At 35.2% G+C, this 26,911-nt stretch overlaps 1 protein-coding gene across 1 annotated transcript in view; it reads left to right on the plus strand.

The window, feature by feature from the left end:
- SLCO6A1 (solute carrier organic anion transporter family member 6A1) overlaps positions 1–26,911 on the plus strand; it is a 114,135-nt gene that overhangs the window by 15,204 nt on the left and 72,020 nt on the right. The window contains exons 5-8 of the mRNA XM_006727798.2: positions 8,360–8,481; positions 9,324–9,433; positions 16,294–16,438; positions 24,227–24,422. Coding sequence (XP_006727861.1) covers positions 8,360–8,481; positions 9,324–9,433; positions 16,294–16,438; positions 24,227–24,422 — 573 coding nt within the window. The remainder of the gene's footprint in view (positions 1–8,359; positions 8,482–9,323; positions 9,434–16,293; positions 16,439–24,226; positions 24,423–26,911) is intronic.

Genomic DNA, 26,911 nt, shown 5'->3' on the forward strand with positions numbered 1-26,911 from the left:
TCCTGACAGTTATGAGATGATAGCTCATTGCAGTTTTGATTTTCTTTTCCCTAATGATTAGTGATGTTGAGCACCGTTTCATTTACTTGTTGCCTATTTGTCTATCTTCTTTGGAAAAATGTCTAAACATTTCGTCTGTAACATCTACATATAGTGCTTCTTCTAGCAACACCATTCAAAGACAGAGATGCCATATTCATCCCTGTGGTTTCTCACACAATACTGCCTCTGACAAGGGAGCATCTGATAAGACAAAAAAGTGTGACAGTATGACAACTACAGATTTCACTGGTCTTACTCTGTAACCTGTTATCCAATAATAGCTGACTTGATAGAATGGTGTCATGGCTTGGTACCCTCAACAGTTTTTTGGTGGAATCTTTAAGTTTTCTATATTTAGGATCATGTCATCTTCAGAGACAGTTTTACTCATTCCTTTCTGATTTGAATGCCTTTATTTATTTTTCTTGACCAATTGATCTGGCTAGTACATCCAGTGCTGTGTTGACTAAATGTGGGCATCCTTCTCCTGCTTCTGATCTTACTTTGTCATATATGGTCTTTATTATGTTGATGTGTGTTTCCTCTAAACTCAATTTGTTGAGAGTTTTTATTATGAATGAATGCTGAAGTTGTCAAATGATTTTCTACATCAATTGACAGAATCCTATGATTTTTATCTTTCATTTTGTTCATGTGGTGTATCACATTGATTGATATGCAGATACTGACCATCCTTGCATGCCTGGAATAAATTCCACTTGATCATGGTGTATGATTCTTTTAATGTATTGTTAAATTCATTTTCCTAATATTTTGTTGAGGATTTTTGAAACTGTGCTCATCAGGGATATTGGCTTGAAATTTTCTTTTCTTCTAGTGACTTGTCTGGTTTTAGTTGTACATATAAATGTAATGTCCAATTTCAATTTATTTTTTATTTTTTTAAAAAAGATTTTATTTATTTGACAGAGAGAGACACAGCGAGAGAGGGAACACAAGCAGGGGGAGTGGGAGAGGGAGAAGAAGGCATCCCACCGAGCAGGGAGCCCAATATGGGACTCGATCCCAGGACCTGGGATCATGACCTGAGCTGAAGGCAGATGCTTAACGACTGAAGTATGGTAACAGTGATATATATAATATATATAATATATTATTATAATGATACAATTATCCATTATTATTTTAGATATTATAATATATTATATTATATTATATTATATTATATTATATATAGTTAGCAAAGATTCTGAATACTTAGTGCTAGCTAATTTACAGTAAAAAGACACAAAAACTTTTGAAGACTATAATTAGAATAACTTTCTTTTTTCCTTTTTAAATTTAAATTCAATTAACATATAATATATTATTAGTTTCAGAAGTAGAGTTCAGTGATTCATCAGTCTTATATAATACCCAGTGCTCATTACATCACGTGCCCTCCTTAATGTCCATCACCCAGTTACCCCATCCCCCCCAACCCCCTCCCCTCCAGCAGCCCTCAGTTTGTTTCCTGTGATTAAGAGTCTCTTATGGTTTGTCTCCCTCTCTGATTTCATCTTGTTTTATTTTTCCCTCCCTTCCTCTATGATCCTTTGTTTCTTAAATTCCACATATGAGTGAGATCCTATGATAATTGTGTTTCTCTGATTGACTTATTTCACTTAGCCAAATACCCTCTAGACCTAGCCAAATACCATCCACATCATTGCAAATGGCAAGATATCATTTTTTTGATGACTGAGTACTATTCCATTGTGTGTGTGTCTGTATATATATCTATATCTATATCTATATCTATATATATATCTCACATCTTCTTTTATCCATTCATCTGTCAATGGACATCTGGGCTCTTTCCATAGTTTGACTATTGTGGACATTGCTGTTATAAGCATTGGGGTGCAGGTGCCCCTTCGGATCACTACATTTATATCTTTGAGGTAAATTTCTAGTAGTGCAATTGCTGGGTCATAGAGTAACTCTATGTTCAACTTTTTGAGGAACCTCCATACTGTTTTCCAGAGTGGCTGCACTAGTTTGCATTTCCACCAACTGTGTAAGAGGGTTCCCCTTTCTCCTCATCCTTGCCAACATCTATTTTTTCCTGACTTGTTAATTTTAGCCATTCTGACCAGTGTGAGGTGCTATCTCATTGTGGTTTTGATTTGTATTTCCTTGATGCCAAGTGATGTTGAACATTTTTTCATATGTCTGTTGGCCATTTATAGGTCTTCTTTGGAGAAATGTCTGTTCATGTCATCTGCCCATTTCTTGATTTGTTCTATGGGTGTTGAGTTTGATAAGTTCTTCATAGATTTCGGATACTAGCCCTTTATCTGATATATCATTTGTAAATATCTTCTCCCATTCTGTCAGTTGTCTTTTGGTTTTATTGACTGTTTCCTTTGCTATGCAGAAGCTTTTTATCTTGATGAAGTCCCCATAGTTCATTTTTGCCTTTGGTTCCCTTGCCTTTGGAGACGTGTCTCACAAAAAGTTGCTGCAGCTGAGGTGAAAGAGGTTGCTGCCTGCATTCTCCTCTAGGATTTTGATGGATTCCTGTCTCACATTTAGGTCTTTCATCCCTTTGAGTCTGTTTTTGTGTATGGTATAAGAAAATGGTCCAGTTTCATTCTTCTGCATGTGGCTGTCCAACATTTACAGCACCATTTGTTGAAGAGACTATCTTTTTTCCATTGGATATTCTTTCCTGCTTTGTCAAAATTAGTTGATCATAGAGTTGAGGGTCCATTTCTGGGTTTTCTATTCTGTTCCATGGATCTGTGTGTCTGTTTTTATGCCAGTACCATACTGTCTTGATGATCACAGCTTTGTAATAGAGCTTGAAGTCTGGAATTGTGATGCCCCCAGCTTTGGTTTTCTTTTTCAACATTCCTTTGGCTATTCAGGTTCTTTTCTGGTTCCGTACAAATATTCAAATTATTTGTTCCAGCTCTGTGAAAAAAGTTGATAGTATTTTGATAGGGATTGCTTTGAATGTATACATTGCTCTAGGTAGCCTAGACATTTTCACAATATTTGTTCTTCCGATCCGTGAGCATGGAACGTTTTTCCATTTCTTAGTGTCTTCAATTTCTTTCATGAGTGTTCTATAGTATTTTGAGTACAGATCCTTTGCCTCGTTGGTTAGGTTCATTCCTAGGTATCTTATAATTTTTGGTGCAATTGTGAATGGGATCGACTCCTTAATTTCTCTTCTGTTTCATTGATAGTGTTTAAAAATGCAACTGATTTCTCTGATTTTATGTCCTGCCACTTCTCTGAATTCCTATATGAGTTCTAGAAATTTTTTGGTGGAGTCTTTGTTTTTTCCACATAATGTATCATGTCATCTGTGAAGAGTGAGAGTTTAACTTCTTTGCTGATTTAGATGCCTTTTATTTCTTTTTGTTGTGTGATTGCTGAGGCTAGGATTTCTAGTAATATGTTGAACAACAGTGGTGAGAGTAAACATCCCTGCTGTGTTCCTGACCTTAGGGGAAAAGCTCTCAGTTTTTCCCCATTGAGAATGATATTTGCTGTAGTCTTTTTGCATATGGCTTTTATGATACTGAGGTATGTTCCCTCTCTCCCTACACTTTGAAGATTTTTTTTTTCACTTTGAAGCTTTTAATCAAGAAAGGATGTGTACACTGTCAAATGCTTTTTCTGCATCTATTGAGGGGATCATACAATTGTTGTCCTTTCTTTTATTAATGTAGTGTATCACATTGATTGATTTGCAGATGTTAAACCACCCTTGCAGCCCAGGAATAAATCCCACTTGGTCATGGTGAATAATACTTTTAATGTACTGTTGGATCCTATTGGCTAGTATCTTGGTGAAAATTTTTGCATCCATGTTCATCAGGGATATTGGTCTGTAATTCTCCTTTTTGGTGGGGTCTTGTCTGGTTTTACGATCAAGGCAATGCTGGCCTCATAGAAAGAGTTTGGAAGTTTTCCTACCATTTCTATTTTTTGAAACAGCTTCAGAAAAGTAAGTATTAATTTTTTTAAAATCTTTGGTAGAATTCACCTGGGAAGCCATCCATCCCTGGACTCTGCTTTGTTGGGATTTTTTTTTTTTAAGGTTTTATTTTTTTTTGCTCACGCACGAGAGAGAGAGAGAGAGAGAGAGAGAGAAAGCAGAGCAGGGGGAGCTGCAGGCAGAGGGAGAAGCAGGCTACCTGCTGAGTGAGGAGCCCAATTCGGTACTCGATCCCAGGACCCTGAGATCATGACCTGAGCCAAAGGTAGACACTTAAATGACTGAGCCAGCCAGGTGTCCCTGTTGGGAGATTTTTGATTACTGCTTCAATTTCCTTGCTGGTTATGGATCTGTTCATATTTTCTATTTATTCCTGTTTCAGTTTTGGTAGTTTATATGTTTCTAGGAATGCATCCATTTCTTCCAGATTTCCTAATTTGTTGCCATATAGTTGCTCATAATATGTTCTTTTTTAAAAGATTTTATTTATTTATTTGACAGAGAGACAGTGAGAGAGGGAATACAAGCAGGGGGAGCGGGAGAGGGAGAAGCAGGTTTCCTGCAGGGAGCCTGACACGGACCCTGGGATCATGACCTGAGCTGAAGGCAGATGCTTAACAACTGAGCCACCCAGGCGCCCCCATAATATGTTCTTAAAATTGTTTGTATTTCTTCAGTGGTGGTTGTGATCTCTTCTCTTTCATTCATGATTTTATTTATTTGGGTCCTTTCTCTTTTCTTTTTGATAAGTCTGGCCAGGGGTTTATTGATCTTATCAATTCTTTCAAAGAACCAGCTCCTAATTTCATTGATCTGTTCTACTATTTTTTTTGGTTTCTATTTCATTGATTTCTGCTCTAATCTTTATTAATTCTCTTCTCCTGCTAGGTTTAGGCTTTATTTGCTATTCCTTCTCCAGCTCCTTTAGGTATAAGTTTAGGTGGTGTATTTGAGCCCTTTCTTGTTTCTTGAGAAAGGCTTGTATTGCTGTATACTTCCTTCTTAGGACCGCCTTTGCTACATCTCAAAGGATTTGAATAGTTGAGTTTTCATTTTCATTTGTTTCCATGAATTTTTTTAATTCTCCTTTAATTTCCTGGTTGACCCCTTCATTCTTTAGTAGGATGCTCTTTAACCTCCATGTATTTGAGTTCTTTCCAAATTTCCTCTTGTGACTGAGTTGAAATTTCAAAGCACAGTGGTCTGAAAATATGCAGGAAATGATCGCCAACTTTTGGTACTGGTTGAGACCTGATTTGTGATCCAGTATGTGATCTATTCTGGAGAATATTCCATGTGCACTTGAGAAGAATGTGTATTATGTTGCTTTAGGATGGAATGCTCTGAAAATATCTGTGAAGTCCATCTGGTCCAATGTGTCATTCAAAGTCCTTGTTTCCTTGTTGATCTTCTGCTTAGATGATTTGTCCATTGCAGTAGGTGGAGTGTTATAGTACCTTACTATTATTGTATTATCATCAATATGTTTCTTTAACTTTGTTATTGATTGGTTTATATAATTGACTGCTCCCGTGTTAGGGGCATAAATATTTACAATTGTTAGATCTTCTTGTTGGATAGACTTTTTTTTTTAAATTTATTTATTTGAGAGAGAGAATGAGATAGAGAGAGCAAGATAGGGGGGAGGGTCAGAGGGAGAAGCAGACTCCCTGCTGAGCAGGGAGCCTGATGCGGGACTCGATCCTGGGACTCCAGGATCATGACCTGAGCCGAAGGCAGTCGCTTAACCAACTGAGCCACCCAGGCACCTCTGGATAGACTTCTTTACTTATGATCTAGTGTCCTTCCTCATCTCTTATTACAGTCTTTGGTTTAAAATCTAATATGTCTGATATAAGGATTGCCACTCAGCCTTGTTTTGATGTCCATTAGCATTGTAAATGGTTTTCCACCCCTTCACTTTCAATCTGGAGGTGTCTTGGGTCTAAAATGAGTCTCTTTTAGGAAACATATCTATGGATCTTGCTTTCTTATCCATCTGATACCCTGTGTCTTTTGATTGGAGCTTTTAGCCCATTTTACATTCAGAGTAACTACTGAAAGATATGAATTTAGTGTCATTGTATTACCTGTAAACTCACTGTTTCTGTATATTCTTTCTGTTCCTTTTTGGTCTATGTTACTTTTGGGCCCTCTCTTCGGTTAAAGGATCCCCTTTAATATTTCTTGCTGGTTTAGTGATCACAAATTCTTTTAGTTTCTGTTTGTTCTGGAAGCTTTTTACCTTCCTTCTATTTTGAATGACAGTCTTGCTGGATAAAGTATTCTTGGCTGCATATTTTTCTCACTTAGCATCCTGAATATATCACACCAGTCCTTTCTGGCCTGCCAGGTCTCTTTGGATAGCTGTTCTGCTGGTCTAATGTTTCTACCCTTGTAGGTTAAGGACCTCTTGTCCTGAGCTTTCAGGATTTTTTCTTTGTCTCTGAGATTTGCAAGCTTCACTGTTATATGTTGAGGTGTTGACCTATTTTTACTGATTTTGAGGGGGGTTCTCTTTGCCTCCTGGACTTGAATATTTGTTTCCTTCCTCAGATTAATTATGTTCTCAGCTATAATTTGCTCAAATATACCTTCTGCCCCCACCTTTTCCTCTTCTTCTAGGATCCCAATTATTCTAATATTGTTTCTCTTTATGGTATCACTTATCTCTCAAATTCTCCCCTCATGATCCAGTAGTTGCGTTTCTCTCTTTTTCTCATTTCCTTATTCTCCATCATTTTTCTTCTATATCACAAATTCTTCTGCTTCATTTATCCTAACAGTTGGTGCCTTCATTTTTTATTGCATCTCATTAATACCCTTTTTTATTTTGACTTGATTAAATTTTAGTTCTTTTATTTCTCCAGAAAAGGATTCTCCTTGTTGAAAATATTCCACTAAGTTTATTCCTAGTAATTTAAAGTATTTTTGTTAGTATTGTGCATGGAATCTTTATATTATTAGATTTCTTAATTATTTCTAGTAGGAGAAAAATCTATTGATATATAGGGCATTGTATTTAATTCTGCTTATACTTTGTGTTTTTCTTTGTTCTTTGCTTACACTTTTAGTTAATTTCCTCAGTCTTCTTGGTTATCAATTATTTACACATATTTAATAATGTAGCATAATGCACATGGTTACACTACATAGCTGGATTCAAAAGCAAAAGGAGAAAAAAAGAAAATTTCTAAATATTATAGTCAGTGAGGGAACACGTAGCCCTAGTGACAATCTAGAGTTGAAACTCCTTGTGCATAACATGTTCAGATGTGTATACCTATTGGATAATGGAATTCAAGATTGCAGCCTTGTAGCATTGCAAGTTGGAACTTGAACCCCTGAATAATGTAGTAATGGATAAAGAGCTGTCCCATTAATGAATAAAACGGAATATTCTCCACATTCTATGAAAGGCAAGGTCTATATGCAAGCTCCTCACCAGGTCTCTGTTGACAACAGAATTTCCTGTGAGAAACCAGCACCTTCAAAACTGTGGTTCTTGAGTATGTAGGTATTTTTCCCACAACAGATGGTTGGACAAGGTGTTAGGTATCTGTGGAACTGAAGACAGTGGTAGCTATATGGTAATGAACACCCCAAATCTTCTCCCTAAATGATACAAAATAACTTCACAACTATGAAAATTTTCCCAAGATCATGGCCTTAACATGACTGAAGACAAAGAACGCTGAAACTGCAAAATGAACAGTGAGTAAAAAGAGAAAATCAACAAACCCAGCACAGGATCCTTCCCATTCCCATCCCACCCTGCTTACAGCAAAGTCTGCAAAGGCAGACCAAGAAAAACTGCTGGAAGAGGAAAGACAAAGCCTAACAAAGGGTCCTGTGGGTGATTAGGTATGATCACTAGAAGGGTAATTGACACTCGATCTCAGTTGAGTCCGAGAAGGAACTATAAGAAGGAGATTTCCACGTATAGGTGATTTAAAGGGTCAGATGCCAGATAAAGGGTTAGTTGTGTACCTTAAAGGGCCAGACTTGCCCTAAAGGGTGTGCATGATTTAAAGGGGCAGGAATGATTTTAAAGGAGAGGTGGGATTTAAAGGGATAGTCTTCCAAACACATGGCTTCTGCTGGTGAAAAAAGTTAAAAAGAACAAAGAATTCCTTTTGTCACCTGAGTGGACATGGTAAAAGAAAGAAAAGGGAAAAATTTAGAATCCTGCAGGATAAAAGAAAACTACATAATTGGAGGACTCACAATCAGCAAAACAAAGCGATAGGGACAAATTAACAGAAAATGTTCCATCTCTCTCTTTCTTTCTTTCTGTTTGATTATGGCATTGTTGTAATGAAATACACAGTGTTAAAATTTTTAATTTTTTCTCTGTTAAAGTGTTGAAGACAGTGATGTGATTCAAAGCTGGCTGCAGGATTGGTGGATTTATTTTGGTTTGGTTTCACTTATTGCATGGTCTACATTAATACCATTGTCATGCTTCCCACACAGTGTACGAGGTGACTATAAAAATATAATTCATTTAATTAAAAGACAATAGATTCCTCAGTCCCACCCCCATCTCCCAGTGTCAGAATATGGCTGAACTACATTTCTTTTTGTCATGGAGATATGGTGACATATGCTAGTGTTATTTGAGCAAATGAAGCTGGATCTGGTCAAATATTATTTTATTTATGTGCCAGATTTTCATTAGTATGTATTCTGCTTCTTGTCATTTTTTTAAAATGCTAGAGTTCATAACTTTTCTTTAAAAAGAAACGTGTTTAAATCTATTTACCTAGCATTATTTAATACATGTACTACCTGAAAGAATTATTGTAAGATAAAATAATAAGTACTAAACTTCTTTTGAAAACACTGAAAAATAACATGTAACATTAGAGAAATCAAATACTTTCCTAACGGTAGTACATTTTATTGTCACAAAATATTTTTAGCAATGTCAAATATTACTCTTTTACGTTTTAGGGCTGTGCTGTCAAATACTATAGTCACTTGCCACATGTGGCTATTTAAATTTCAAATTAAATTAAAATTAGAAACCCATTTACTCAGTCACAGGAGCTACATTTCTAGTATTAATAGCTACATATAGCTCATGGCTACAGTATTGGACAGTACAGATATGGAAAATTTTCATTATCATAGAATGTTCTTTATGAGAGCACTGTTTTAGGAGAATGTGGTTTTACTTAATTAGATTGACTTTAGCTTGTTCACAAATAGCTCACTTGTCATTTCAAGAAAAACTGGGTTTATTAAGATGTGTGCATATATTTGTATATGTGTTTTAATTATTCAAACATGTCATAAGATTCTTTTACTTGTTATCATATAGGTACAGCAAAGAGAAAAGCTGAGAAGCGTAAACAGCCTCATCCATTTGATGGAAAGATTAAAGATCAGGAATTTGGAATTAGCATCAAGGATTTATTTGCTACTATTTGGGTAAAGTAAAATATTTTACATGAACAAGCCAAATAAGTTGACCTGTAGTGGATTTAAGAAAATAACGATAAAGTGTTCAACTTAAATCTGAGTGGGACTTTTGAAGTCTTAATTAACTTAGTCATTTTATAGATAATGGAAAATAAGACCTTACCTAAGTGGCATTTCCAGGAACATGGCTTGTATCAGAGGATGGTACTAGTATTTTCCTTCTATTTCTTTTAATTTTACTTTTGTGTTATTTTTGTTTGTTCTTTCCATGAAGAAATAAATAAGACATTTAATGAAATGACTTATAAGTATTAACATTTTTTTATTATGTTTAAATGACTTAGCAGAGAACTCTAAAAGTTAGCAAGTATTCTTGCAAACATCATATTTTATGGAAAATATCTCAATATCAAATAGAGAAGAAACCTTTGCTTCTCTAGGTGAGAAACAAGGCCTACAATACAGACAGAGTGGGGTTTAAAAACCCAACTTCTTTTTTAAGAATTTTTAAGATTTTCTTTATTTATTTGAGAAAGAAAGAGAGAGACTGTGTGAGTACAAGCAGGGGGAGGGGCAGAGGGGGAGGAGCAGAAGGGGGTGGAGAGGAAAAGAATCTCAAGCCTACTCCACGCTCAGTGTGGAGTGGGCCGTGGAGCTTGATCCCACGACCCTGAGATTATTACCAAAGCTGAAACCAAGAATCAGATGCTCAACTGACTGAGCCACCCTGGCGCCCTGAAAAAAACCCAGCTTCTAAATAGTGATTCTATATTCAATTTGCTTCCTCTTCTCTTTTTCATAATTTTATCCTTTATGTTGTGGGCAGAATTGCATTGAAGATATAATACTAACACCCATGCCTTTATGGAGCTATGTTCTTATGTGGGTCTCATATCTTAAAAAATACAGATTAACAATGAATCATGGATCACTACATCAAAAACTAATGATGTATTATATGGTGACTAACATAACATAATAAAATAAAATAAAATAAAATAAAATAAAATAATGCAGATTAAAAACAAGTGATTAACAATTGTGTAGAGAAAATTCCATGTAAAATGTACTTTAGATATGGGTCAAAGTAGGCTTCACCAAACAGGGAGCATTTAAGTGGAAAACCCTAAAGCAAGAGAAGGAATTATGAATGGTCATTAAGAAAATTCCAGGCATAAGAGACACATGTGGAAACACCTTGAGGCAGCAAAGTTTTGGCAATATTCAGTTTAGAGAAGACTTGTATGTTTAAAGCGTAGTTGATTGGTGGGGAGAGTGAAAGAAAGTTGAACAAAGAATAAGAACAATAACTCTCCATAGCTCTCAGAATATAATGGGTTAAAAATATATTTTAAAAGAATAAAAATAGAAAGCTTGAAAATTAGGGAAATAAATCAGGGAAAAGAAAAAAAACAATGAAATTAAGACTGGCTAGAAGCAGGTAAGGAATAAGATTTTATAGGAGAAAACTGTTTTTAAATGTATGCAGCAGAGATATCAACACTTTTACCTTCTTTTTCTTCATCTCATGCTTAAGTCTCATATCTTATTAACAGAGAAGGCATTTATATACTAGCACTCCAGTGAACAAAGAATTGTCAATGAATATTATGATATGAAAGAACTTTTTTTTTTTTAAGATTTTATTTATTTATTTGACAGAGAGAGAGAAAGTGGAAGCCGGGGGAGTGGGAGAGGAAGAAGCAGGTTCCCTGCTTGAGCAGGGAGCCCAATGCAGGGCTCGATCCCAGGACGCTGGGATCATGACCCGAGCTGAAGGCAGACGCTTAACCACTAAGCCACCCAGGCACCCCAAAAGAACTTTTTGAACTGTAAAGGACCAATTGAATTTAAAGTGTTATTCGTTACTTGTGTGACTAGAAATGGATGACAGACTATATCAAAGGAAGCTAGTGTCTAAATTATTTAGATATTATACCATTGGTAGTCAAAATATTGAATTTTCTTTGAAAGCAGGTGAATTACTATCATAGAAACTAGAATCAATATACATTTGACAGAAGTAATATGATTTTTTAAAATATATTTACTACTTGTATTTATGTCAGGACATCATGTACTATTTTCAGTCTCTGAGTTGTCTACTAGGTGTGATGAAATATATTGGTGTTTGTAGAAGCAGAGTGAGATTTCAGAATAGAGGCCTGAAACATTTTTAAACTTGAAAAAGCAGCATTTTCTAGGTGATATATTTTACTCTTATTGACAGATTTAATAAAGATAACCATCACTTATTTTCTATGGCTAATTATAGATGTTCTTCATGAGGAACCAAGACCAGAGCAAGGGAGAAGTTAAATGATCAAGTAAAACACTTGAGAAATTGGAAGTTTATTGATACCCTCTTCAACTTATATTTTCCTCCTATTTGTCTGTAGACACCAAGGCCTTTTACTGGCAGGATCATTGTCTACTGTCATGCTACCTTGATTAGGGTAGGAAGTAGATTAATGCTTCTACCACATGAAAGAAAAAGTTCCATAATTGATTGGGACACTATGCACCCCATCTTCAATGAACCTTGGTTGGGTGTTTAGGAGCTCTTTCCTTCCTGCAACATTCCTCTGCATCAGTTTCCTCATTAACATTTGTTTCCCACTGCTACTTGAACCCTGACCTGTATCTTGGTCTACTTGTCTATGTCCACTATACTGTTTACTTTATATTTTGCTGATCCTGTCCTTGTTTCAGACTCTTACTAAGTAAGTATATGCCAGAATACAAATGGTTGGTTACCATTTGAATCCAACCATACCTCCCAGACCTGCATGAATCTCCACTGGTGTGGTAAAGACCATGATTTTAGACAAACTCTGTGATGGAGTAGGGCTGAGAGCCACAGTGCTACAAGAAATAGCTGTTGCATGAAATTATCTGCTACTGTGCAGAACTAATTTGATTTTTCCTTTTCTTTTTCAACACCTACCATAATTAAGCCTGATTTTATTACATAAAATCCCTTGAATACTGATTTTATGTCTGGCCTTTTTCTTTGCCTCCCATATTTACATTTAAGAAAAAAATAGATTTTTTTTAAAAAGAGGAAAGCCTAGACATTTTTTCGGAAAGGTCTGTTGTATTCTGAGTGTTTGCTATGCTCACAGTTTCTTTCTAAGTAAAGTGCCCATAGCCCTTTCTGAATAAAGTGCCCAGAAGTGTGTGTTTGTGCATGAGTTGACATGCTCTATATGCTGTAGTTCCAATGTCCTAGTTAAAACTAGGTCTGGGATCAGAACTTGAACCTAAGATAGCAATCCTTAGATTTCCCAAAAACCTATTAAATAGCTTGAGAAAATATCCAATAGGGAGATCTGCTATAAACTGACCAGTTAATTTCTCTTTCTTGGGAGAGTATATATAGGAGAAAGGCTGGGAAACTTAAATGACACAGGTTTAATAAACTGACATAGAGAAAATGAGTATGCAAAGGCCATTGAGATAGAGAAGCAAATGGAGAGACAATATAGTGAGTAGCTATAATAGAAGTAGATAATAGGCCCAATAAGCTGACAGAAAGAAGCTGAATATCTGGGCCTTTGTAGTAATTAAGACAAAGCAATGGAAGGCCCACTAGAGAGCAGACCTGATAAGCTGCCATTTGCTTCTGAATCTTTTTCTGTTTCTTAATGAGTGCTGAATTATTCAACTACTTAGAAAGTGTTTTTGGCTTTCTTACTTTACTGTGTAACATTATAATAGGTTTCATCAACTGGATTAACCTATGAGTCTGTTCATTTTAACTCTAAAGAGTCCAAACACAAAAACTATCTAGTGCAGTGGTTCTTAGTGTAGCTCCTAGGCCATCATCATCATCATCATCATCATCATCATTGCCTGGGAATTTGTTAAAAATGCAAATTCTTGGGCCCTGTTGTAAACCTACTGAATCAGAAACTCTGAAACTAGGACCTGGCAATCTGTGTTTTACACCATCCAAATGATTCAAAGCACACTATAATTTGCAAACAACAAATCTCATAATCTAGTGTGACTCTCTTATCAATTATGAAAATGATGTGTATTCTTTCCTGGGTACCTTCTAGATGCCAGAAATTAAATTATCACATATATTCCATTCTCATGATCACCTGGAGATATAGATATTATCATTTCTGTTTTATAGATCATGAACCAGTAATTTAAAGAGGATGAGTAATTTTTCCAAAGACATATATATCTTTGGACACACACACACACACACACACACACACACACACAGGTAGCTGAATTGAGGTTAAGAATATAAAAATATCTCATGTGCCTGACTCTAACACCATTACTCCATCTACTATTATATAATACTCCCTAAAAATAGGGTATGTGGAGACATGATTTGCTAATTGTTGTTCCAAAAATCAGTTGCAGAGCCAAGATAAAAGCTAAGTTTTTGTTCCTTATTCTGCCTGTTATATCTAATACAGATTGCCAATTCCTATAAAATCATGGTATAGACCAGTGAAACAGAAGACAGAACTCAGCAACAGATTAATATATTTAAAAACTTGCTATATGATAGGGGAGGCACTACAAAGATAGTTGTTCAGTAAATGTGCTAACAAATTTGGTTCTCTGTATGCTGACATGAAGTTGGACCTCTACTTCGTATGATACACAAAGGTATTTCTAGGTTAATAGAATGTGACTAGAAAAAAAAAAAAAAAACAACAGCACAGTTAATGCTAAACCATGAAAGAAGTATCTTGTGACATAGAGGTAGGAAAGGTTAAACAAGTTTGTAATAGTGTAAAATACAAAGTAAAAATTAGTGGATTAAATTATGACAAAGATTTCTGTTCTATGAAAGAAACTGCAGACAATGTTAAAAGATGAGTAACAGATCTCTCAGTCTAATAGGAGATTGGTATTTAGAATAAACAAGGAATTCTTGGAAAATCTATACAGGAATTTCAGGAAGCCTAATAAATATATGAATAAGCAGTTCACACATAATAACCAAGCCTAAATAACTATGAATTACATGATGAAATGTTCAGCTGGATTTGAATTTAGAAAAGTACCATTATAAAGCACTGGTGTGTGGTATGACTTTACATCCATCAGCGTGGCAAAATTTTAAAAGCCAGCTAATAATATCAAGTATTTGTGATTATGTGGGGTGTAGCAGTTATCTACTGCTATATGACAAACCACCCCAAAACTTAATGGCTTAAAGTAATAGAACATGATTTTGCTCACTAATCTGCAGCTTTGTCAGGGTTTACTCTGCTCAGCTCTACTTGTCAACTAAAGTGAAGTCTGGGGGATAAAATCCTCTGAAGGCTTGTTTACTCAATATGGGCTGTTGATACTGGCTGTTTGCTGGAACACCCACACATGGCCTCTCCATCTGGCCTTGACTTTTTCACAACATGGTGAAAGAGTCCCAAAGCCAGAGTCCTGAGAGAGTGAGCGTATACAGCAGAAGTCCTATTGTCATTTTACGATCCAACCTCAGAAGTCATGCAGCATCTCTTGCTTTGTTGAGACAGTCATAAAGGACTTTCCCAGTTCAATGCCTCCTGATGGGAGAATGGCAAAGTTCAAAATGTGGAACTGAAAATATTGCTCTGATGAATTTTATAAGGAATAAGTTGCTACATGAAGAAAATAGGACTCTCTTAACATTATGGTGGGATTGTAAACTGATACCTTTTGGGGAAAAAATTAGAGGAATAATGGAATGAAGTATAGTACATCTTAATGCCCTAGCAATCCTGTTCTGGGATATATACTTCCAAAGACATTCTACCCTAGTCCTTAAGGGTGCATGCACAGGGATGTTTATTTTATTTTTTTTAAAAAAGATTTTATTTATTTATTTGAGAGAGAGAATGAGAGAGAGAGAGCACATGATGGGGGGAGGGTCAGAGGGAGAAGCAGAATCCCTGCTGAGCAGGGAGCCCCATGCGGGACTCGATCCTGGGACTCCAGGATCATGACCTGAGCCGAAGGCAGTCGCTTAACCAACTGAGCCACCTGGTGCCCAGGGATGTTTAATATAGCCTTGCTTGTGACAGTGGGAGTTGAAGTGAGCCTAATTTGTGGGAGTGGATGAATATGGTGGAATCACACTATGTAAATTTAGATAGCACTCAAAAGATGAATTAGATTAATATAGAGAATACATTTAGATTTTCAAAAATGGTGTTTAGAACTAGAAAAAAAATTAAGTTAACAATATACAAACATAAAACACCACTGAAATTTTCAAAGATAAATATATATGTAGCAAATACAGAAATCGTTTGAAAGTTAATATTTTAATGTTAATTATTGTCATGTTAATTACTGTGTATAGTGTAATATTAAACCATCACTATACATTCTCATAAGGCTTCTGAGTAAGTTCAAAATATTGACTAAAATGCAGCATTTAAGTGACTTCACTGTATGTGGAATTCCCAGGAGTAAAATATAGAATCTTAACAGTAATACTAGTGATTTTCCTTGTGTGTTGCTTAAATTATCTTCGTTTTGTTTTTTAGTTAAGTAAAAAGATTTGTTAAGGAAAGAAATAGATTAACTAAGGTAAAGGGACATTCTAGACACCTGGATAATGATATCTATTTTTCCTTAAGGTTTCTAGAAAACTGCCAGACTCACAAATAAAAATTATAGGTGGTATGGAGGTCAAATAAAAATGGTTCAATCACTACATGTCTTTAATACTATTTGTATATTGGTGAACTGCAAATTTTGATATATTTATATATAAACATATATATATGTTTACTTTAGATTGGGAAAGGTAAAATTTTTGCTGATTGGTCATTAACATGTGAGTCAATAAATCTATTCTTATTTACCTAACAAAATAAAATAATTTGTATATAACATTTCTATTTCAGGTTCTGTTGAAGAATCCAATATTTACATGCCTAGCTCTGACCAAAGCTTCAGAATCTTTAGTTTTTATTGGAGCTTCTGAATATTTGCCTATATATATAGAAAACCAGTTTTTATTAACACACTCTACAGCAGCTAAAATTGCAGGTAGACCTTTTCTGCTCATTGTACTCATTTTGAAGTTTTTATATTAAGTTTTCTTATATGTATTTATGAAATATTTCAAATAAGCATAAAGTAGGAGTAATAGCATTTGCTCAAGTTTTATTTATCTTATTTTATTTTATTATTTTTCAATGATTCTATACATTACTCAGTGCTCATCACAATAAGTGTACTCTTAATCTTCTTTATTTTACCTACCCCCACCACCACCTCCCCTCTGGCAACCACCAGCTTGTTATCTGTATTTAGAGTCTGGGTTTTTGTTTGTCCCTTATTTTCTTTGTTCATTTGTTTTGTTTCTTAAATTCCACATATGAGTGAAATCATATGGTATTTGTTTTCTCTGACTTATTTCGCTCAGCATTATACCCTCTAGGACCATCCATACTGCTGTGAATGGCAAGATTGCATTATTTTATTCCACTGTATATATATTCCACACTGCCTTTATCCCTTAATCAATCAGTGGACACTTTGGCTGCTTCTATAATTTGGCTTTGTAAATAAAGCAATGAGCATAGGGAGGCATATATCCCTCTGAATTAGTGTTTCTGTATTCTTTGGAAAAATTCCTGGTAGAGGAATTACTTGATCATAAAGTAATTCTATTTTTAATTTTTTGAGGACCCCCATACTGTTTTCCACAGTGGCTGTACCAGTTTGTATTCTCACCAACAGTGTACAAGTGTTCCTTTTCCTCCACATCTTCGCCAACACTTGTTTCGTTTCTTGTGTTTTTAATTCTAGCCATTCTGACAGGTGTGAGGTGATATCTGATTGTGGTTTCAATTTGCATTTCCCTGATGATGAGTGATGTTGAACATCTTTTCATGTGTCTGAAATGTGTCTCTTGTAGACAGCACATAAATGCTATTTTATTTATTTATTTGAGAGAGAGAGAGGTGGGGGGAGGGGCAGAGGGGGAGAGAGAGAATCTTAAGCAGGCTCCATGCCCAGTGTAGAGCCTGATGTGGGCTTGATCTCATGACACTGAGATCATGATCTGAGCCCAAATCAAGAGTTGGACACGTAATCAACTGAGTCACCCAGGTGCCCCCTGCCTTTTTTTAGAGAGAGAGAGATACATGTTATTTTTAATCCATTCAGTTGCACTGTCTTTTGATGGGAACATTTAGACCATTTACATTTAAAGTAAAAGTAAAGTAGAATAGGGCTAGTTTAGTGGTTATGAACTCTTTTAGCTGTTGTTTGGGAAACTCTATCTCTCCTTCTATTCTGAATGTTAGCCTTGCTGGATAGAATGTTCTTGGCTGTAGATTTTCTTCTGGCCTGCAAACTTTCTGCTGAGAAATCTGCTGATAGCCTTATGGTGTTTTCCTTGTATGTAACTGTCTTCTTTTCTCTTACTGCTTTTAAAATTCTCTCTTTATCACTGCTTCTTTCCTTTTTAATTACTGTGTATCTTGTTGTGGACATCTTGGGTTGATTTTTGTTGGGGGATGTCTGTGCCTCCTGGATCTGGATAACTGATTCCTTCCCCAGATTAGGGAATATCCAACTATTCTTTCTTCTTCTGGGATCACTATAATGTGAATGTTATTATGCTTGATGGAGTCACTGAGTACTGTAAGTCTATTCTCATTTTGCATAATTTTTTTCCTCACCTGCTCAGCTTGATTTATTTCCATTACTCTGTTCTCCAAATCTCTAATTTGTTCCTCCACTTCCTGTAGCCTGCTATTTATTCCATCTAGTGTATTTTTAATTTCCTTTGTTGTGTTCTTCATCTCTGATTGGTTCTTTTTTGTGTTTTCTATCTCCTTTTTAAGGGTCTCATTGATACTCTCCACTCTTTTCTTAAGTCCAGTGAGTATCTTTATGATCATTACTTTGAATTCTCCATCAGGCATACTACTTATATCTGTTTCACTTAGATCTCTTGCTGTGGTTTTTTTTTGTCCTGTTATTTCATTTGGGATGTATTCCTCTGTCTCCTCATTTTGTCTAACCCTCTGTGTCTGTATCTCTTTGTTAGGGAGGTCAGCTATGTCTTCTACTTTTGAAAGTAATGGCCTTATGAAGAAGAGGCCCTGTAGTGCTCTGCAGTGCAGAGTCCTCTGTTCCCCGGAACCTGGTACTTCAGGGGTATCTCCTATGTATGTTGCTTGTGCCCAGCTCTTGTGTCCTGGCTGCTTTTTCCTTCAGTCCTTTCAACTGAAAAGGCTCTCTTTACCTGTTGTGGGCAGTATTGAGTCCCCAGCTGGGGTGGGGCACCCAGTTTTAACGAGGTACACCTCAGGCTTCCACAGGGCCCACTCCTGCTGCTGCTGGCACTGAGGCCCTTAAAACATGTGAGTTGGGATGTTTGGTGTTGGCAAGGTTGCACTAGTCTTCTGGGGGAAGACTTCTGCAGCACTGGGACTGAGGCAAATGTGACTGGGAAGGGTGGATCCATCAAAATCTGGGGGTCCAGGGCACAGTGTAAGCAAGTTAGGTAATGAATGTGAGCACAACTCTGGAGGAACATAAATCTTATAATAGACAGTAATCAACTGTCTAGACATAAATTCTTTGTAGAATATTTCTATTGAAAAGATTGTCTGATCTGAAATTTAAGAACTTCTGTTCATCAAATGTCAGCATAAATCTTACCTTTTGATCCAGAAGAAGACATTATCTTTATTATACTTGACAGTAAATGTATCTTCTCTTGGTTCCAGGAGAGACACAATCTCTGTTTTCCAAAACTATAAGCAAACTTGCCATCTGTTCTTGAGGAGAACACTATCTCTATTATCCAAGGTTGTTTGTTCACTATACAAATATCCTTGAAGAGATAGAACAAAAATCCGTCAATGATTCTGCTTGCTAGATATGCAGAAACATGAGATATGTGGAGAATTGCTGCCCAATAAATGATAGTAATTTTATTACATATAAATAAAGATTGTTAGATTGATCACACAATCTAGTATGTTACTTGCAAGAGGCACTCCTTAAATATGAGGACATGAAAAGGTTGAAAGTCAAAGGATAGAAAAAGTTCTATGTGAATGCTAGTCAGAAGAAAAGATGGTATAACTATAGTAATTTTAAGTATCGTATTCTTCAAAGAAAGAGGCATTACTTGTTATGAAGCGATCATTTACAATGACAGCAGAGTCAGGCAGTGAGGTAGATGAAACAATTATACGTGGGCATGCCCTCAACAATGTAGCTTTAAAACAAATAGTTGGGTCAATTAGATATTGGTGATATTGAGTCAATTAAATATCCTTATGAAAAAGGTAAATCTTGACCTCTACCTTACTATGTATCCAACTACTAATTCTAGATGTATTGTAGATCTAAATGCGAATGATAAAATTATAAAGCTTTTTAGAATAAAACACAGGAAAATATTTAATGGCCTTAGTGAAGACAGATTTTTTACATAGGACAGAAACCACATAACCATAAAGGAAAAAATAAATGGTATTACATTAAAATTTAAGAACTTCTGTTCATCAAATGTCAGCATAAAGAGTAAAAATGAAGGCAGACAATCTTTTCAATAGAAATATTCTACAAAGAATTTATGTCTAGAATATGTAAAAATAGGGGCACCTGGGTGGCTCAGTCAGTTAAGCATCTGCCTTTGGCTCAGGTCATGATCCCAGGGTCCTGGGATCAAGCCCCGCATCCAACTCTCTGCTCAGCAGGGAGCCTGCTTCTCCCCTCCCCTCTCCCTCTGCTTGTGTGTGCTCTCTCTCTCTCTCTCTCCCTCTCTGTCAAATAAATAAAATCTTAAAAAAAATAGAATATGTAAAAACATCTGTCAATAGTAAGGCGGATAAGTCAATAAAAATGGACAAGAGACTTGAAAAAGTATTCAATCGAAGATGATATCCATTGGCCAATATTCATATGAAAGTGGGTTCACCTTAATTGGTTTTTAGGGAAATGCATATTAAAACCACAACACAATAATATTATTCATTCACCACAATGGCTAAAATGAAAAAGGGAAATACATGTTGGCATGGACGTGGAGTGGTAGCATTTCATCCACTACTGGTGAAAGTGTAAATTGGTTTAACCATTTTATGAATCTGTTTGGCAGTATCATGAAAATCTGAACATATACATATTCTCATTCAGGAATTCCACTCCATGTTACATCCTCTCTTAAGAATATACCTAGAGGAAGTGCAAATGTTTAAAGAAGGACATGTACATGAATTTTTAAAGTTGCACCACAATTTACAATATCACAGTGAATAAGTTGTGGTGTATGTGTATTCTAGATTGCTATTCAGCAATGAGAAGGCATCATCTATTGTCATATATAAAAACATGGGTGAATTTTTCAGACATCATACCAAACAAAAAAAGCCTTAATATATACATACTTTATGATCCATATTTTATAAAATCCTATAAGTGCATGAAAGAGCCTTTGATCTTCTGGCAATGTTGGATTTTTGATCTGGGTGGTAGTTTCATAGAAACAGTTATTTTGAAAAGTCATCAGTATGTACAAATGTGATTTGTGTACTTTTCTGTACACCAGTGAAATCTTTACATAAAAAGTTGATTGGAAGTTCTGTGCATTGGTTGAGTTTTCAACTGTTTTGTTTCCTTTTGGTGTAGCCTTCAAAGAGCTAGCCATTTAATTGTTGAACTCTCTGTGCCCAGTATTTTCTTATTGCCTAGGGCAATAGCCTGACAGCCAATATTTTCCTAGCTGAGTTGGGTTCTCCATTTTTTGCTCACAAATGTTTGTGGTTTTCTGAAGTCTGTAGTTGTTGGGTTCAAGCTGAATAAACCAAGGGCCTTTTCCTGGGTCAGTTATATGGCACAGAGATGGGGATAGACTTGGAGCTCAAACATTTTATATAGATTGCCATCCATTCCCCTTGTTTTTACCTTTATCTCACTCCTGCTTTTAGTGGTACCTATTGCCCTTCATTTCTGAGATTCTGGGGTAAAAGGTGGTTTGCCTCTTCTTAACTTCCTTACCTTCAAGCTTAGTTCTCATACTTTGAAGTCTCCTGATTCAGTTCCAATTCCCACAATTTTCTTGATAAATATTGCCCCCACTCTATTTATTTGTACTTTTTTTGCTTTTTAATGAATTTGTTTGTGAATGTCTACGTTTTTTCAAACATTCATATGTTTACTTTGTGCCCTGACACTTTTCTAAGCAATTAAATATTGACTCATGTAATTCTCCTAAAAACCTTATCATGGTGGTACAATTATTTATAGATTTTCCTTAGTAGCATCTCATACATTTAATTGTAATTTTCATTATTTTTCTGTTCTAAATGTTTTTTAATTATGATTATCATTATATTTTTATTTAATTCATGTCTTATTGAGAAAAGATTTTTAGTTTTTAAATATATGGTTTTGTTTCTCTTTTTAAATAACTGTTCACATCGAATAATACTTTCCATATCTTTAGTAATGTTGTAAGCTAAGTCTCTGTTTATGAGAAAGCGGGGTCAAAATACTTTGCTTATGGATTTTTAATTTTCTGGGCAATTTTAACATAATTTATTTTATACAATGTCATTAGGTATATACCTGTTTATGAACTACATTTCATGGCACATTTTTTTTTTTTAGTACTTCATTTTCAGACTTTCCTTTAAAAAACACCCAATTTGATAATCTTTTTAATAGTTAAGCTTTATCCATTTACCATTATTGTGGATTCTGACATTTTTAAGTAACTTTTAACTTCTTACTTATATTTCTTTGTTTTTTACTCTTCAATTTGCTTCTTTTTTCCCCCTACTATCCTGTCCTCTCTCAATGGACTAATTTTTTTTTTTTTCATTTTATCCCCTTTGTTTTGTTCAGGAGATTTTAACTACCCACTGGTCGTTCACTAGCCCTACTCTTCAAGAGTGAGTGCATGTGTTCGTGTCTAGCCTAGATTATTAATTTTATCATTTTATGAATTAGCTAAATTATCATTCTTTTGCAAGTAACATGCCGTTTGGCAGATTTTACAATTTTTCTTTATTTTTGATGATATGAAGTATTCTTACCTTATTTCTGTATGTCTTAGGATAGATTTAATTATTTATTCTTAATCCTTCTCAGTAGTTGGAGTGTTCTTTTATTCCCAGAACTAATATTTTTTTTAATGATGGAAATTTCTCATTCTCAGTTTCAATTTTTCATGTATTATTTCTCTGGAATTTATTTCATTATACTTCTCACAAGTGCTGAAAAACATTTTGTAGTGCCTCTTATTCTGTTCTCACTGTGTTTTTTTTAAAGTTACTTTCTGATTAGTTTTAAATTTACAGAAAAAATTTGAAGATAGTACAGACAGCTCCCATACACTGCACACCTGGTTTCCCCTTTTATTAACATCTTACATTAGTATGGTAGTTTTGTTATAATTAATGAACCAATATCAATACTAACTAAAGTCAATATTTTATTCTTATTTCCTTTGCTTTTATATAATGTCCCCCCCCCTTTTTTTTCTATCCCAGGATCTCATTCAGGATACATTATATTTAGTTGTCATATCTCTCAGGTTTCTATTGAGTTTGACAGCTTCTAAGTCTTCCATTGTTTTTATGACCTTGATAGTTTTGAGGAGTGCTGGTCAGGTATTTTTAGAATGTTCCTTAATTGGGAATTGTCTCATTTTTTTCCCCCAGTGATTAGACAGGAGTTATGGGTTTTAGAGGGAGGATTACAGAAGTAAAGTGGCATTTCCATCAAATCATATCAAGGGCGCATACTATCACCATGGCTTACTACTTTTGAATTTGACCTTGTTCAACTGGGTAATGTTTATCATATTTCTCCACTGTACTCATTGTCTTTTAACTACTTTTCTTGGTTATTCTCCTTTCACTCTTTTTTTTTTTTTATTACATAGTTACTAACTTTTCAAATGTCTCTGGCCTGGGACTTCAGTTTTTATTTTAGCAATTATATTTTTAAATGTCCAGGCTTATTATTTTTTTATTCATCTGCTCTTATTTAATTCCTTTATCTTTTTATTTTATTTCTTTTTATGGAAGTTAAATTTTCATTTATCTTTTTGAGTATTCTAAAATTACTTATTTACAAGTCTCCTACAGACCCTCAATGATATAGATTTAATCTGATGTTAATGGGACATTTTTTGGCCTCATATTTCTCTTGCTATATTTCTATCTAAATCTGCCACTTCTTTATGTTTGGAGCAAAGGAGATTACATCAATGTATGCATTTACTGTGCTACTTTCATATGACTGAGTATTTTCTAATTATATTTCCTCTTCTTCCTCCTCCTGCTTGCCTCTATCTAATCCTTTATGCTTGATTGAAAAGAAAACTATTTCTCATAATGATTATTCTGAAATCCCACTTTGTTGTGAGATTGTTAATATTGCACACCCATTCACAGAACCATAATGAATCTCTGTTTCTGAACTCTTGTCATGGGCATGTCTCTTGCTGTAAAGTATAGATCCAGGCAACTATGCTCTGAGTAAGAAGTTCTCATCTGTTTTGCATGGATTAAGTTCTGGGTTTATCTTAGATGCCATTACCACATAAGAGCAAAACTTCTCCATCATTCCATTAGGCCGATAGCTTTAGCCCTACTCCCAAATTTGTACTTCTCTTAAGTTTCAGGTTTGTTGAGATGTTTATCATGCTTTTAAATTCTCATTGTCTTTTTATTTAAATCTATGTTTGCTGTATGTTTAGAGCAGGGGGATTGCATCAACGTATGAATTTTCTGTACTATCTTCAGCTGACTATTTTTTTTTTAACTGGTTTCTCCTCCTCCTCCTCCTTTCTTTTAGGATTTGTTTTACTTCCAGGAGGTGGACTTGGCCAGCTTCTGGGAGGTATCATTGTTTCCACGTTACACATGTCTTGTAAAGCCCTTATGAGATTTATAATGGTTACATCTGTTATATCACTTATATTCTTTGGGTTTGTAATTTTTGTACACTGTGATCCAGTACCACTTGCTGGGATCAATGAAGATTATGACGGGTAAATATTATTTTGTATATTGGATTTTTACATTTGAATCAACAATGTATTTCTCAGTCAGTTAATAACTATCTAGTAACCCTATAAGTTTATACCATTCTTGGAATTATTCAACATGTAAAAAAAATATAATGCATACTTTCACCTTTCATATTAAGGGCAGAAATATCATGATGGTAGCTTGTGACATGGCTGCTTGTGCATAAAGCACTAAAGAAAAAAAGGCATTGAAATGATTCAGAACCAAGAAATAATATTCTGTATTAAAGTGGCTAACAACTAAAACAATACTGTCTATACGAAGCCTTACCTTGTGTTCCTGAATTGGTATATCTGCCTTTTTATAGACGTCAAAGAATAGAACTGAAGTACATCTGAAAGTATGTATAAGTAATGTCTCCTTTAAGCTAAACATGCAAAAATTCAAAGAACTTGGCAGAGATTGATACTAAACACAGGGGAACAGAATTTGAATAGAAAACCTAAGGACTGCACAAGTAAAATAAGTAAAAATAAGAGTTTCACTTCTACCTACAATGGAGTAGCCTGTGGCAGATCAATGCTCCCACTGAGAACAACTATAAAAAACTGAATCAAGTTTAAAAAATTTGTCTCAAGGCATCAGAGGATTGTTTAGGCAAATAGAAATTCAAAGGCCAAAATTCTGGAATAAGGCAGACCCTTAAGAAGAGAAGGAACTTTTTGCAGTTGGACACTTTAGAGATATTTGCTAATTCTTGACATTGGCAAGAAGCTGATAATTTTGGCAAAGGTCTGGGTAAAAAGCATCTAGTTAGATGACAAGAAATCAGCACACATTTGTGACAGATGCATCAACCTAAAGAGACAAAAATAGGGTTGGGCAGGATATCAGAGAGAAGAGAGAGATAGAAAAATGAGACAACACTGTTGGGTTTTCACTCAGGACATTTGTTGAACTATGAATGTAAGAGGCTGAAATCAAGCAGGAATCTTATAAAAAGTAGGAAAAGTCTAGCAGTACTGTGATACTCTGTAGATAAGAGTGAGTTTAGAATACCCTGGGGAGAGGAACTGTGATGAATACTGTGTGTTCTCTGATATCTCTGTAAGGCTAAGATCTAAGAGTGAGGGCCTTCCAGAAGTATTGGAGCCTAGCCAGGAGTTAATTTGGTCTCTAATGGATTAATTTGGTCATCCAGCCCTCTAACTGGCAGCAGAAAAAACCAACACTCTAAAAAAAAGATAATACCAAAAATTATGAGACAAAACAGACAATAAGACAGACACGGGATCCAGATATCATCATTATCAAATAAGAGTGTTAAAACAATATTGATATGAGCAATAATACAAATTACTATGAATTTCTCTTCAGAAACCATGGGTTCAGAAGAGAGTAAAACAGTATCTTTAGAATCCTGAAAGACAAAAACAAACAAAACAAAACAAAAAACAACAAAACCAAACCAAAACTGTCGACTCATAAATCATTATCCAGTGAAAATATCCTTCAAGAATGAAAATGAAGTAAAGGTATTCTCAGGTGAAGGATAACTCATAAAATTGGTTGTTAGCTCTAAAAGAAATTATTAAGTATTTTTTCAGTCTGAAGCAAAATAATCCTAGAGGAAAACTTGAAGGATAAAGGAAGAGTAAAAGAAGTGATAAATATACTAGTAAGTAGACTAATTTTTCATCTTAAGTTTAAAATATATATAACTATTGAAAGAGAAGTATAACATTGTCTGGTGTAGTTTTTCAAAGGTTGTAGATGTTATGCATATGATAACTATAAAGGGGGAGAAGAAAAGGACCTCTGTGTTTATAAGACTTACACATTTTAAATATTGTGGTAAAATATCAACTCGAAGTATAAAAGTAAGTATATATCAATATAGTTTAGGTATCTATCTATATTTCTTGTCTTTGTATGGTCTGTACACTAAGATTGTTTTTATATTAGTAAGTATCATGAAAAACAATAAAGAACAATAGGACTTAGGGTTTCTACTCCAGTGTGTAAAGAGCTTGTAAGTCATCACTCCCATCCTCACATTAAGAAAAGAGTTGAACAAATAAAAAAATCAACAGCAGAGGGCAGACTGGGCAAACTGCTGCCACCGAAAGTGGAGAGATAGGCAAATAGAATGGTAGTTTACTGGGAGCAGAAGCCATTGGAACTGAATATTAAATGGCACTTGACTAATTGCTGGAGGTGGAACACGGAATAACTTGAGAGTTAAAATCTCCTGGGGACACAGTTGTAGGAGGATCCCACTCACTTTCATGACTAAACATCCAGATGCTCTACCAGGTGCTCACAGTGGAAACTGAGAAAAATCCTCTTGTGTTTTGGGCAGGAGGAGAGGGAAAACAACCATTTGAAATATGCTCAAGAGAAGTCCGCTGTCTGTAACAGAAGCCTACCCTGTCAGAAACTGCTTTACCAGAGTTTCCCCTGCCAAACTTTAAAAAGGAAGGCAGGGTGATAGACACTGGGGAGGGTA

This window comes from Leptonychotes weddellii, chromosome 7 (genome assembly GCF_054177405.1).
Source record: "Leptonychotes weddellii isolate Sample4059 chromosome 7, ASM5417740v2, whole genome shotgun sequence".
Classification (NCBI taxonomy): Eukaryota; Metazoa; Chordata; class Mammalia; order Carnivora; family Phocidae; genus Leptonychotes; species Leptonychotes weddellii.